Source organism: Stegodyphus dumicola, chromosome 8 (assembly GCF_044657685.1).
Source record: "Stegodyphus dumicola isolate Sdum_Otavi_A_Nest chromosome 8, ASM4465768v1".
Lineage (NCBI taxonomy): Eukaryota > Metazoa > Arthropoda > Arachnida > Araneae > Eresidae > Stegodyphus > Stegodyphus dumicola.
Genome location: NC_140775.1, coordinates 35984985 through 36000261, shown reverse-complemented (window position 1 = coordinate 36000261; position 15277 = coordinate 35984985). Strand labels below are relative to the sequence as shown.

The window sequence follows — 15277 nt, the reverse complement described above, 5'->3', positions numbered from 1 at the left end:
AAAACATGTAATCAATTAATAACAAACTAAACTTCAAGTGCAAATCAACTTCAAGTTCAAATTCAAAACAGCCTTCAAGTGCAAATTATGAGGATAATTAGAATAAATTTCCACTGCTGTAAATATTTTGTTATATATATGCTACAATTTATTTCCCTTTCCATAGCATAGTTAATAGTAATGGATGTATTTGCAACAGTTGAAACAAATATGTGACAGATGAACTATTTTGTACACATATCTGTGAATCGAGCAATGGAATGATAACAAAAATAATTAAATGGCATAAACTTGTACCCTAATGAGAACTAATACTTACATATAACTCTTTTTTCTTACAGGACTGTTTGCGGGCATGCTGGGAACAAATAGAAGAAACCATAGTCAGTCGCATTGCTGCCGCTACTCGAGCATCTCTGAATTCATTAGGCTTGTCAACTAATCATAAACTTGCAGAACAAGAAATGGGTTCATTGGGCATTATTCAAGCTGAAAATCCACCTGATGTCCAAGACGTGTTGTTTTAATTTACAGTATTTAAAAAAACTAATGACTAAAAAATTGTAAAAATTGAATTGCTGTGTGCTGAACTAAGAAATGGTAGGAATAGTGAAAGGACACATAACTTATTGCTAGTCATAGAACTTGACCGTAAGATGGATTGTGAGTGGAACAACAGTTGTCCTAAAAGCATACTTAGGCTGTGGTTCAAGAATTTTAAATTAAATATCAAGTTATAATAAGCTGCTACTTGTCCTAGTGGAAGTATTTTCCATTCACCACATACATATTTTCTTTTGCCATACAGTCTTTCCTGTTTTAGAGTATTAAATTCTGTTTGCATTTATGATACCATATTTGTAAAATGGTATGGGAGGAAAAAAAGTGTTTACTCTCTTAATTTTAGTAATTTATATTCTAAAACAACAGTTGAAAACTGTATGGTAAATTTTCAAGGGTCAATGGTCAGTTTTGTACAAAGTGTTTTCAAGTGGTAGTTATCCATTCCATTGCATAATTTCAAAACATTTTGCATTTTTTAATTATACACTAAATATTCGTACAGGGACCAAATTTTTTCATAAGAAATTGTGTGATGGAATTAATTTTTTTATAATGGTAAAAATAATTTTGTATATAAAGTCTTAGCATTTGTTAATCACGCAATTTCTTTTCTGGATGATTATTTTTGATAAACTTGTTATATATTGAGTACTTTTTGAAGATATTAACATTAAAGTGCATTATGTAGCATTTAATAAATCTTCAGAGATTATTAAATGTGATCATGTACTGTTTATATATCATAAGTTTAAATTATGCCATTGTATCACCCTGACTGATACAACAGCAATTGCCATATCATAGTTTATATGCAATAAAGTGTTCATAAGTAGTTAGTATTTTCAAGTGCCTTGCCCATTCACGAAGGATCTTATCATCATCTACATTTTGATGTTTTATACATTTTTAGCTGAAAGATTTAATTCACTTGTTAAAAATACTCATTTGATTAATTTTATAAGTACCTGTTTTGTTGTAATGTTCAGAGTTAGTATTAAAATTTCAAAATTTTTTATTATTGATGATAAATATGCATTTAAATATTTTAAATCATGTTTAACCTGCATTTGTTACTAAACAACTTATTTTATTGCATTTACTTGTTATGTGAAACACTAAAGTTTTCTCGTCCATCTTTGGTCAAAATATTTTCCAAAATTTTTTATTAGGTTTTAGTTTTTTTAGACTGATTAAGACTAAGACTGATTTAATCATTGCAGTCAAATACATTATACAGTCAAATATAGTCAATCTAGTCTTAAATTCCATCCGTACCATGATTGTGCTACAGAATTCAATATACGTAAAGCTGTGCAGTACAGAGGATGTGTGTTTAGTTGAAAAAAAGTACATTATAAAATTAATTACTTGTAAGCAGACTCTATGCTGAGTAAGCTGAAGTTGTAAATTTTTGTATAAATTTTAATCAAATTTGTGCTTTTTAAGTTATTACTATTTAATTACAATTTGGCTTTTTATTTTTCTGCTATTAACATCTGTCCTGTGAAAATAGAATCTCAGGAATGCAAAAGTTGCCTTGTATTGTTGGTTAATAATGCTCTTTGGATTACATGTGTGAATGTTTTTGCAGGTTAAAAAAATATGTGCAGCATATTACACAACTGTATATTTTAATGTTAAAATGCCTTTACTGTTGGCCTTGCATTTATGCATTATGAAACATACTTAGGGAATGTATAAAGATTTTTCTAAGTTCCAGTCATACTGGAAAAGTTTCATCATGCTTATATACTATAAGAAAATTTTGAATGCTTTGTGAAACTGTTTATCTTATAATGCTCTTATGCTACAGATAAAATGTGTGCATGTGTGAATGTATGCTGATAACTTGACAGTTAAATATTATTACCTAATATCAAGAGGTTGTAAAAAATTCAGAAATCAGGGAAGAAAGCCTGCAAGTTATCTGTTCCTACCTCTGAATGTGTAAAATATTTAAATGGCTTAAAATATATTGTGGTCTTGTATGGTGCTCTAAACTGTATATCTTTTACTTCAATCTGTCTAAAATTTGCATTTTGTGTGTGTTAAAACAAAGAAAAATTTTCAAAAAAAAAAAAAAAAAAAAAAAAAAAATAACTGGCATTTTGCATTACTTGGCCAGTTTTCTGTAGTAGTTAAAAATAAGTGTAGATTGTTTGTTGTTACATTAGTTAACCCTGAATTTGACCTTGTTCCTTGTAAAAATTGTTTTTATACCAATTATATGTAGTCATGTTATATAAAAATAATCATTGTACTTCTTTTCCTGTGGGAATTAAATTCCTTGAAAATTCTCATTTTAAAAAATTTCAGCTATGTTATCATAGTTTATTGTTAATCAAATTGTTATAATGTTAAAAAGTAGCATCTGTGATGAATCTGTTTGAAGTGATATTTAAAACACATTAGATTTAAAAAAAGAATGTAAAATATTAATTCTCATTTTAGCAAATATTAAATTTTATACAATTTTTTATTGAATCAATTTAAATTTGTATTACATTAATTCCAAAATTAAATTATTTTAGTGAAATTTTTATCAGCTTTTAAAATGTAGAATTTCATATATCATTCAGAATTTATGTGCAAGAAAGGTGAAATAAAGTTCTTGAAATAATACAAAAGGGAGAATTACCATTAATTATTATTAATTACATTGTATTAAACATTACCATTACATTGTATTCAGAATTAAATGAAATAATAAATAATTGCAGATTTCTCAGTTAAATTCTCAGTCTACAGACAGAGAAGCTTAGAAATTTTCCAGTTGGCATTTACTTAATTACATTTACCAAATTAAAGGGGGAACAAAAATAATTTATTCACTCTGCCTTTTTAAAAAGCTGATAAATAAATGAAACATCCTACGTCAACCAAATTGTCTCAATATAGTGCATGGTTTCGAGAACACGTGCAAAAAAATAAGTGCCTTAAATAATATAAAATTTAATTTTAATGAAAAATAAGGCATTTCTTGATGTGAAACAGACTGAGGAACACAGCACTGCCAACATTTGGAAATTATGAAAATGGAAAATGTAGTCTTTTAGTTTGTGAAAGTTATAAGCAACATGCTTCATATATACAAAAAGATTACTTTTTTAAAACTAATTTTTAAATTTCTGTGACATGATTAGATTGAAAGTTATGCATCAAAGTTATGAATTCCGGTTATAAAAAATTAATTGTTTTCATAATTCTCAATTTTTTTAAATGATTTCTGAGCAATATATTGGAATTCTGATTTTTAGCTTTTATAAATATGTGTCATTATTGCAATAAGTTTTATGTCAAAAAAGGAACTTTTCCAGGATATGCAGTAAAAGGGAGAGTATGTTTTATATTTTCTATCGAAAGAGCCTTAATTTAAAAATGATAATTTTTTGACATAGGCCTTAACACAGTAATGATAATTCTAATTGTTACAAGGTGAATAATCATACAATGCCAAAAAAAATGTATTTTACTATTATGTTTAAATAGCAATTTTAAATTGACGAAAATAAATTAAAATGTTTTATTATTTTTGGTACGTTTCAGTACTAGTTTTTTTTTCCAATTATGGATGCTAATTTGAGACAAAAGCATGCTAAGCAATATTTATATTTTTAAAAAACATTTTCATAAGTCATCTTTGTTTTTATATTTTCAGTTTCCATTTTCATGTTCATACTTATAAAAAAAATACATTCAGGTTTTAAACCTGAACATTTATGCAATTTTTAAGTGAAATATTTGATTTTTTTTAATGTCTCAGTATAAAAATGGCAATATTTGTATGTCATAAGTATTGTATAACAGTTCATCAAATGCTGGTATCTGTTATCTGAAATTACAAATTTAAAGTGCAAATAAAAAATTCAAGTATTAATTAAAAGGATCTCTTGGCTTCTCAGTTATGATTAACATTCAGGCGTACTTTTCACAAACATGTAAATTAACACCTAAAATGCACAAAGTGTGTATGAAGAATATAATTTATTATATAAAAAATGTATTTACAAATTTAACTTATGATACAAATTATTTCACTTCTCAAACACTAGATCTGACAGTGTTGTTTTCTTTGGCTTCTTCCCCTTTTGTTTTAATATACTTCTCTTTTTTGATTTCTTTTTATTAATCTGTTTCTTAATTCTCTTTAGAGCATAACTTTGAGGATTGGTGACAGCCTAAAACAGATTTTAAAATTAGAATATGTGATATAATCTAATTTATGAATACATCAGTATTAAATAGCATAGAACTAGTATCAAACATGTCAAAGCAACATTTTTATCAAATATTGCAGAAATAATTTTGCATGAGAAAAAGGCAAATGAGAAATGTATTGGAAATATAATACAGAACATTAAGTAATCCAACTATTATGAATTATATTACTTTCAATTTATATAATTTATATAAATGCAAGGTTCCCATTCACATAAAAAATTCTATAAAACATGAGATTCCAGGAAAATATAAACTTACATTCCAAGTGACAGGGAAAACCAGACCTTTTTTCCAAATGTTTAAATTATTGTCTGCATGAAATTTCTTCTTAGCATATATTTCATAACTTTTTCCCCTTCTTCCTCGTATATAATTGAAAAGTTCCTCACATTAATTATAAAGTTCCTGCTTTTCTGTGTTTATAATTAATAAAAATTTTTTTTTCATATTTGACACATCAGAAACTATTTTTTTTTCCAATTTTGATTCACAGATTTCACATGATTGTCGGTATGAAATCTATTCATCATCTCACATTTATAATTAAAAGTTCAATTATCAAATAAGAAAATACTACAATTCACTATTACAATAATATCTCATAATTTTTAAATTTATTTTTAAACTTGACAGAACAGCCACTTTCTCACTGAATTCTATACAGTGCTTTTATTTAACTCATCTCACTTAAACTCTACTTACTTAGCTTAAACTTATCTTACTAAAAAACCCCTTTTCATAATTATTATAATAATAATTATTTGAGTAAAAGAGGAACTACCTTTGCATTTATTAATTATTGTTAATTGATTAGTGGTTGGTTTTTTTTCCCTTGAAAAGTCAACTAATTTCTGGCCAATGACAATAATTACTTTGTTTATTCATTACATTTTCAATTTTTTCTTGATTCATTTTTGATATTTCCATTAAAAATTTTTTCAAGATTTATCACTACCTTTATCAAAGGAGATAATATACTAAATAATTCCATTAGTAAGTAAATTAATTATTTAATTGGATATTCTAAATTATAATATTCTTTGGTATGTTTCATTTTGTAATTTTCTTACACTTTTATACTGAGAAACTTCCAAGCAGGAAAGGAAAGCTTTAATATATCAAAGTATTTTCAGAAACAAGGAAAATAAGATAAAATTAATTATTATGTACATACTATTGTGTGAACAAACTTGTAATGTACCACATACTGGTGTAAAACAAAATTAAATGCACATATTAAGTGATTAAACATTGTTTGAATATCCATAAGATGTTTTACAAATGACTACAGAAAATTTAGATCAAATGAATGAGGCCGGAAATCGCTAAATGCAGGAGAACTGGAATCTAAACATTAATTAATTTATTTATTTCATCAATTTCAACAAATTTCATCTATTCCTGGGAAGCTGGTCATCAGATTTTCTGCTATTTCATGTACATTAAATTGTTATTAAAATATTTTTTCTTACATTCTTTAACAATTTAAATTCATCTTAATGAATGGAAAATTGTGAAAATTACATAAAATAAGTAATTGTGCAAATCTAACTAATATATGCTGTTTAGATACAGCCCTACATCAGCAGATATTTAGTTTTAAAACATTAAATAATCTATCAAAAGGTGAAAACTAAATTATAAATGGGGAAAAGAAAGAACACATTTTTGATTATCATTATTACTGCTTACCTCCTGGGCTTTTTCTTGCTTTCTCTTCATTTTCTTTTTAAATAATGAGGACTGTACATCAGCATAAGCAGCTGTAAACTCTTCAATGCCAATGATATTTGCTAAGAGATCTAAAACTTCTTTGGCAGTTTTTTTCAGATCTTCATCTACTCAGAACAAATAACAAAACATTCATAAACAATAAATATTTAAAAAATATCATTAGAAAAATAAATACTTAAATTATTTACACTTGAACCTTTGTGTCCGCAGTTTCATTTACTTGTGGTTTAGAATGGTAAAAGGTGCTAGGGGGAATGGCAATTTCTGCTAAGCTTTATAAAGTGCAAGTGTCAACAGCCTGTAATATAGCTGAAGTATAGCAGCTCAAAAATGCCCAATACCCACTTTTTACACATTTGCACTTGAAGTGATTAAAACTAAATATGAGAACATGTTATGAATTTTATGTGTATTCTCAGGTTACAGAAACTCTTTAAACTCACAAATTCTTGAGAATTAGTAGTGAGGCTATCTCTTTCAGAAACCATGGTTCTTATAAAATTTGCTTCTACTTTTGTATCTGGTGTTAACCCTATTCTCATTATAACTAATCGTATGCTACAGCAGCTCTTCTGTTCTTAAAATTATTATTTATCACAGGCATTAATTTCTAAAATTAGAAGTGCTGGAGTCCTATGGTATATGGTAGACTGCCAGGTAAGAGAAACAAGAATTAAAAAAAAAAAAAAAAAAAAAAAGGGCTTCAGATTTTAAATTACGTTTAAAGGGGCATTTTTTTAAATATTTTGTCTGTTACCTTTATTTATTAAATATCATGTTCTTTGCACTTGAACCATAAAATTCAGTTCAACAGCAATGTTGCAAAATAATTTTAAAATGAGCATACCTTTAGAATTTCCGATACACAGTTCCGCACACTGGAGATAAAAAGGCTCCCCCCGTAGAGTGTTGCCATAGCTCGCTTTTTAATCGTTGAGTTTGTTAATTAAAAATTCGTTAAAGTTTTACAAAATATGAAATTGATAATAAAACAAATTCCAAATTTGGGCTTTCAGATGCTAATATTCGCAGTAGGATTATGTCATTCAAAATTGGATGGCTCTAGGTACTGTTGTTTTACCACAATGCGAGAAACATACATACATTTATGCAGATTCTTCATTATTTAATTTCTTTAAATATAATACAGCGTGGCAGTATTTGGTGGCAACAATTTGAAAAGTGATATAGCCTTTTAAAGTTTTCAAACGCAAAATCACAAAACGAAAACAATCGGGGACAAAGCCCCTTTGGACTAATAAAATCATTAATAATTAAAAAAATTAAATAATTAACCATTAAAATAATTAGATTTAAGTAATTAAAATTTAACTAAATCTAAAAATATATTAAAATTTAATAAATAATTTTATTGCTAAAAATAAAGTTTTCGAGATCAAATTTCTAATGAAACTGTTATTCAGTTACCTAAAAGAAGTGCCAGATCCTTCTTATTTAGGGTCCAGTGCTTTCTGGCTAGAATTATAATTTATCCCCAAAACTAAGAAGTATTGGAGTCCGGTTCTGGTGCAAGCTCTGATTTACCACAATAAAAGCTCTTAAAAAGTTATAGTTAAGATTATATGTTATAGTTATGAAATTACTAATATTCTGTACAATACAAGAAATGCATTTCTTCATTTCTCACATATCTTTTGCAGACTAAGTTAAAAGTTCAGAAACCCCTTACTTTTATAGGTATGAGAGACTTAATTTCTGAAACTAAAGGCACTGAAGCCCTAGAAGGCCATCAGGAAAGGTAAAGACATAAATGAAAATTTAACAAAGTAGACTACATTACTAACAAGTAGTAAAACAATAAATTAAAATACCAAACCTAATTTTATTTGGGGCTGTGGCTGGAATTCTAAGTTCACGCAAAAACTAAGAAATAGCAGAGCTGTGCTCCAGATGAATTTAAGGCCAGGATATACAGTACATGTACTGTTTCAGAGAATGATTGAAATACAGTCCATTTTCCCCACAAGCACACGTTTAAAGCATCGCTAATGAGGACAGAGAGAATGTGACTGTGGAAAGAAATTTTAATGGAGAAGGTATAGGAACAAAGAGAGAAGAGTGCAATACTTGAGCACATTCCTATGCAAATGTAATTCTAGTTGTCGAGCAAAATATGGCAGGGGGAAAAGCTTTATACAATTTGAAGGTTGATCTGCAAGTTGAGAACAAACATAAGACTCTAAGTCACATTTTTACCCTCACTCCATATTTGGCTGCATCATTCTGAAAATCTACAGTCACTAACATTAGATGCATTTGAGCTGTTCATCTTAATATTTCGTGAAGTTAAGTGGACTATATGTTGCAGCACACTTACAAAAATAATCAACTTTCCTGTTCTAAATCACCAGTGAATGAAACTGCGAATACCAAATCAGCAGCTATGATGGCATAACTAATTATTTCTAGTACTTTCAGAAACATAAAATTTACAATTCTCAAACAAGCTCTCATAAATTTAATTTGTTTCCTGGGGAATAAGGTTTTGACATGTGGGTAGAAGGTTTTCTTAAAATGTCAACCTATATTCAGGGATTTTTTTCCCACAGAAAGACAGGTATACAATCAGAAGTTAGAATCAATTTTTAAGAATTAATTACTTTCCAAATAAAATTTTAGGAGATCAAAAGACATTTCTGCTGAAACTATAATTTAGTTCCACAATAGAAATTCCAAAGTCCTTAGTCTACTGCCAGACCTGGCTAGAATTACAATTTATCTCAAAAACTACTGAAGCTTGGCTGTGATACAATTTAAGTAATAATTTTGTAAGAGAGAGTATACCACATTTAGTGCATAATGTATTTTATATTACATTTATATTCAGTACATTAGCATAGTACATAGAATTGTTGCTTAATGTTAGAAAGTATCATTTACCTATTAAATTTAATTGAAAATAAACATTCTATATTAAAAAAAATTCTGATGCAACAGCCCTCAGTAAGCCATGGTTTGCAGTGCCCTTATATCTGCTTTCTAGACCATGGGCTCTGGGGTGCATGAGCATCTACCCTAGATAAGTGATCAGCTTGTCTCAGGACTCCCTGTGTTTAGTTCCCAAGTAAACTTGGTACTCATTTTATTGACTCGCTTAAGGGATGAAAGGCTGAGCCAGCCTTGCCCAGACCAAGGATCAAACCCTGGACCTGTGGTGCTCTTGCAGAATGTGCTAGCCACTGCACCACCAGGCCTCTAAGTATACTATACTAGTTTTATATAGCATTCCTCTATTGCCTATAGTCACAAACAAATCTTGAAACATATGACTCATAGATATAAGATGTACTAGTTATGAAAACCTTTAACAGGGCTCAGTTACATGTTATCACATGCTCTTAATATTATTGATCATAACATCAGATTTGCTTCACAAAGTATTGAATATACCACAAAAATACCATCAATTTTGTATTAAATTTGTCACTACCTCATAATAAAGTTCCTGTAAGTTTCCATTGTGTGATAACTTTATTATGACCATAACTAGATATCGTTTCTGTTCTTTCATTTTTATGTGGCATTTAATGAATGTAAATAATTACAATACAGGTATTTAAAAATAACAAGACCATAAAAACATAATTCATGCATCAATTACAACTTATTTTGAGTGATTAAATTATTCTCTAATTGCAATTCACTGGAAACAAGCAAGTATTTTAGAAGATAGTTTTACTAATGCATAACTGATTAATGTTACTGAAATCTTCAAGTAATACAGTTATTTATACTAGTATTTAATTAAACTGGGAAAAACAGTGATATGGTATTTCATAAAACCATCTGTTTAGTGCAAGTGGTTAAAAGCATATTTACTTCACAGAATTTGAAATACAGGTATCCTTCCTAGAACATGGTAGATAGGTTCTTAGAAAACACTGTGTTGTGTGAAATCATGTTATATGAGACTAGCAACCAACACAAAATACAGAAATGCATCCCCAAAACTTTTAAAAACAAAATATTTTTTTAATGTTTCTCACTAATGCCTCATATAAATCTAGAATTTTTCAGCATCAGATGCCTTACTTTAACAAATTATTCAAAATTTGTATTTTCAACTTTAAAAAAAAATTGTTTTCTTACTTTCAGACATGGTTAATGACTGAAATATTATTTTGCAATAATTACTCCCAAATATGACTAAACTAATTAGTAACACACACAAAAAGAAGTTTTCCTCCAAAGCACAGTTACATAATTTATGCAGCTTACCAATTGAATATTTGGAGCACAAGATATATACTGTGTAAATGATGGGCACGACACAATTTCAAAGGAATTTTGATGCAAGAAAATGCAGTATTACCTTTTTTTTTTTTTTTTTTTTTTGTGTGTGTGTGTGTGTGTGTAAATAAATAGTTATTGCATACTACATAAAATGGCATATTCAAAGTTTTCAGAATGAAAATCAACATATTATTGAAATATATATGTTAAGAATAAGTTCACAAAAAAAAGGTAAGCGGACTGCAATACCACTAATTTACACGTCACTCTTAGCACTGTAGCAATTAATAATAATAATAATAATAATAATAATAATAATAATAAAAACAATAATAATAATAAAAAGAATAGAATACAAATCACAAGTTATGAGTTGAAAGTTCGTTACCATAGCAACCAGAATTGAATCATCAGGCAGCAATGCGATCTATTGTTGCAAAGACACACTAGTAATTCGTTTGGTAACAAAAAATACTAAACAATGTACATACACAAAGTGTTATTAAGAGGGTTTACACATATTCATTAACATGCTAGAATGAAACCCTTTTGCCAAGGCTTTCCACAATTTTTTTATTATGGAACAGTAAGGCCATGCTATAAAAGGGATACCTGTATAGTATATAATTTATAAAATGTCAAACAGATAATTATGAACATTTATAGCATTACTGTAATTAATAAAAGATATTTCCAATATCATTCATGGTCTACTCAGGTAGCCCTTTAAAGCCTGTTATATTTTGCTTATAATTAGTAAGTAATATATTATAATTTAAAGGGAGTAGACATCTTTTACAATCATCAATTAATGCAACCAGCAATCCTTTTCAATTAAATTTAGGTTAAATTTTTTTCTTCTAATCTTACACCCATCAGCGACACTTCTGCCATTAAGCAACGAGCAGCCCAATAAAATGAAGAAGAATGAAAATGAGAATTAAAACTAGTATCAAAAGAGTTGTCACCATCCATGCTACTTTGACGACCCAAAAGGCATAAGCTGTATCTTTGATTTCAATACGACATAAATGCCTTTGTAAATAATCATGTCTAGTTAGCATTTGAAAATAAGCAACTCCAACAGATTGAGGTAAAGAATTGGGAATTTTATTCTTTTTGTTATGCAGGATGTTCCACTACTTACCCACAGCTCTGTATAAGGTCATTCTATTATTCTTAATTTTTTTGTTTACAATCCTTTTAATGCTGCGCAAAGGCAGAGGAGAATCAGGCCGAGTCATTAGAGAACCAGCTTTAGCAAGTCTATCAGCCTCCTATTACCAAAAATGCCACAATGGCTCAGAATACACTGGAGAACTTTGTTTCCTCTAGAATTCCTAAGTTCAAAAAGCATTGCTCTACAAATATGGATATGTGCATTTTTATTGTATTTTTAATTCACAAGCGACAATACAGAAGCTTGAGAATCAACGAGAAACACAATATTGGGATCAGGACTGTCTTTCAATTTATCAATTGCAAATAATATTGCTGCCATCTCTCCATCAAAATTATCACAGTATTTTCCAACAGGACAGCTAATACTGCAAGTACTATTAGTTTAAAATGAAGATGAACAAGAACTTAAATTTTTCACATTGAGACATATGCATATTATTTTTTATTATTATTTGTACAGTCACTTTATTAAATATGTATAGTCTGTCTATCATAAGATAAGCTCTCACCAGTTAAAATGCAGCTGTTTGTTGCTGTAGAAACGAGCCTTAACCCATTTTCCATAGGGGTGTCTTGAACATTTACTTTTCAGTTTGCCACCTTGGCACATTTAAAGATGAATTGGCAACCCTTGGTTCATCCCTATTTGAAATATACTAGCAAGTTGCTATAACGACAGCCACTCTCCAGACACTGGCAGGAGCTGTTCTCGTAGACAGACAGTAAATGTATACATAAATCACAGTTTTAATTAATTACCACTTGAAATGGTCTTACTTTGAAATAAATATGGATTTATTCAAAAGTAAGATCTCTTGAATATAAGATCTCATTAGATTTAAGGCTAAATTTTATAACTTAAAATGTAAATGAATATTTGAGAGAACAGTAACAATTCTGATAAGAATGAAAGATAAGTTGTCTGATTAAATACAATATTTCATTATGGTATAGAAAGAAAGGTTAGTGATATACTTTCAGGTATATACTAATGACCAATATAGTGGATACAGGCCTAAACGGAAATTGCTCAGCTATATGTGGATACTCTAATTAATAGTAATTTTGCAGTTTAGAGGTATTGTAATTACTTATATAATTTGTTTAGCATTTAAACAGCATAATTATTCTACATATGATTATTAAATACCTTCCTTACATTTTGCAATTTCATTCATCAAATAGCAATTTATGACTCCCTACCAAATTTTAGACTAATGATACAGCTAAAATAGGCAGGTCTCATTTTTGAGAAAATATGGGTTTTAAAGCTTCAGAGTTCTTATTAATTAGGAGAATATATCTTGGCTGAAGCAACAAGGCTACAGCCAACCTGTGATTTAGAGGTTTATTTAATTTCCTTGAGTTAATACAAAGATCTTGTTCAATGGATTTCCTTTTTTCATTCAATTGAAGCCAAGCTCTAGTACTTCTCAGTTTTTGAAAAAAGTAATTTCAAGCAAAGTATTAATAAGAATTTTGTACTTAGATAGTAAATTTTAGTAGAATTATAAATAAAATCACTGTATTTTTCTTTGTAATGTAGAGTGAGACAAATTTTAAGAGAAAGCTATGCCGGAACAGTAAGAATACAGGGGCACGTGTATTTATTTAACTTTGACTAAATGGATATCTTGGTAATTCGCATTGAAATTGAATAATATGATTGACTGCTATATTGGCTGTAACCATAATTCCATTCTCTTATCACTTTAAAAAAATTTCAAGAAGCAGAAAGTACCAGAAATTTCTCGCGACCGTTTGAAAACTATAAAAAGCCAGAGAGAGAGAGAGAGAGCATCAGTTCAGTTGCTCGGTTACTGTTGTTAAGTTCCACGTGAACTGAGATATTAGAGTTAGCTTTCTTTTTTGATCCGCTTTGAATTGAGTTGTATTTAATGTTTTTAGTAGCTTGAAGTATAACTACTGATTGTATTGCATGATATTGTGAACACTCATACAAATATCTCTGAGGAAACTTACAGAGTTCTGATATATTTCTTTTGATACGAATAAATTCTATTAACCTATTATCACACTTGTACATTCAGTCTATTACGAACCTGTATGCATGCAACAGTATGTTAGACATTTAAGCACGATAAGTTCCGGGATTTCCAGTATAACTGAACTGCAATATAAGTAGACAATTTTATTACCGTAATTTCGCACGTATAGTCCGCAGACACGATTTTATATAAAAAAATTTCAAAAATCATTGATAGTCCGTGGACTATACGTCCGAAATTTTGTTTTTTTAATACGGCGATATTAATGTATTTTAGAAACAAAGAACTAAGTATAAATAGAAAAAAAAGTACTTGCTTACTAATATACCTTCAGAAATAAAACGCTAAATACAAATAAAAACAGTGCTTACTAATTAATCATATATTAATTAATCACACATTCTACTACATTCAGGAAAACCTTCAAAGTCCGATTCATCGGTATCAGAATTAAACAGTTCTAATATATTTTCGGGAAGAGTGTCCAAAAGTTCATTTTCAGCATCACTATCTTCACTGTCAGTAATTTCCTCACTTTCACTAACAATCCTGGCTTTTATAATTCCTGATCGGATGGTTGACACTTTAACACTTTTCCAGGATTTATTGACCCATTCGGCAACTTCACTGCATGAAGCGCATCTCATATTTCCTCCTTTTGTGAAAGTATGTAAACCTTCCGACATCCAGATCTCTCAGCAAGCACGTACGTGGGACTTGAAACTTTTGTTCACGCTAATATCCAGAGATTGCAGGATTTTTGTTAAACCTCCTGGAATAACGCTAAGTTCAGCACCAATTTTTTTTTTTAGCTTCCGCCTTTACACTGTCTTTTATGTGCGCCCTCATGGAATCCATAATTAGTACTCCTTTGGAATTGAGAAAGGCACCTTCTCTCTTCTTCCAAACTTCTTGAAACCAATAGAGCATAATGTCCTCGTTGCACCAACCCTTTTCATTGCACCGTATTACGACTCTTCAAGGAAAATTTTCCTTGGGAATTGTTTTTCTCTTAAAGATTAAGAGCGGCTTCAACTTTGTGCCATCAGCACAGCAGGCGAGCATCACTGTGAATTGGGTCTTTTCTTGACCAGTTGTTGTTATTGATATTGTTTTCACTCCACAAGTATCGACGGTGCGATTCGTTGGGCAATCAAATGTTAATGGAACTTCGTCCATATTTATAATATTTTTTGGGGAATACTTCCCTTCTGCAATAACTTTCCCTGTAAACTGAAGGAAAGAAGCTTTTTTTCATCTACGTCGTCCAGAACAGCCGACACATTGTCGTTCTGCGAACTCTCAAGTTTTTA

General features: G+C 29.3%; 2 protein-coding genes across 2 annotated transcripts in view; one reads left to right on the top strand and one right to left on the bottom strand.

Moving 5' to 3' along the window:
• The window catches only part of LOC118185792 (G1/S-specific cyclin-D2-like), a 63396-nt gene extending 60732 nt beyond the window's left edge, over positions 1–2664 (top strand). The window contains exon 5 of the mRNA XM_035355699.2: positions 342–2664. Coding sequence (XP_035211590.1) covers positions 342–527 — 186 coding nt within the window. The 3' untranslated portion in view covers positions 528–2664. The remainder of the gene's footprint in view (positions 1–341) is intronic.
• LOC118185793 (small subunit processome component 20 homolog) overlaps positions 2613–15277 on the bottom strand; it is a 219401-nt gene continuing 206736 nt past the window's right edge. The window contains exons 61-62 of the mRNA XM_085821737.1: positions 6478–6623; positions 2613–4742 (exon numbers count right to left, since the gene is read on the bottom strand). Of these exons, the coding sequence (XP_085677863.1) occupies positions 4599–4742; positions 6478–6623 (290 nt within the window). The 3' untranslated portion in view covers positions 2613–4598. The remainder of the gene's footprint in view (positions 4743–6477; positions 6624–15277) is intronic.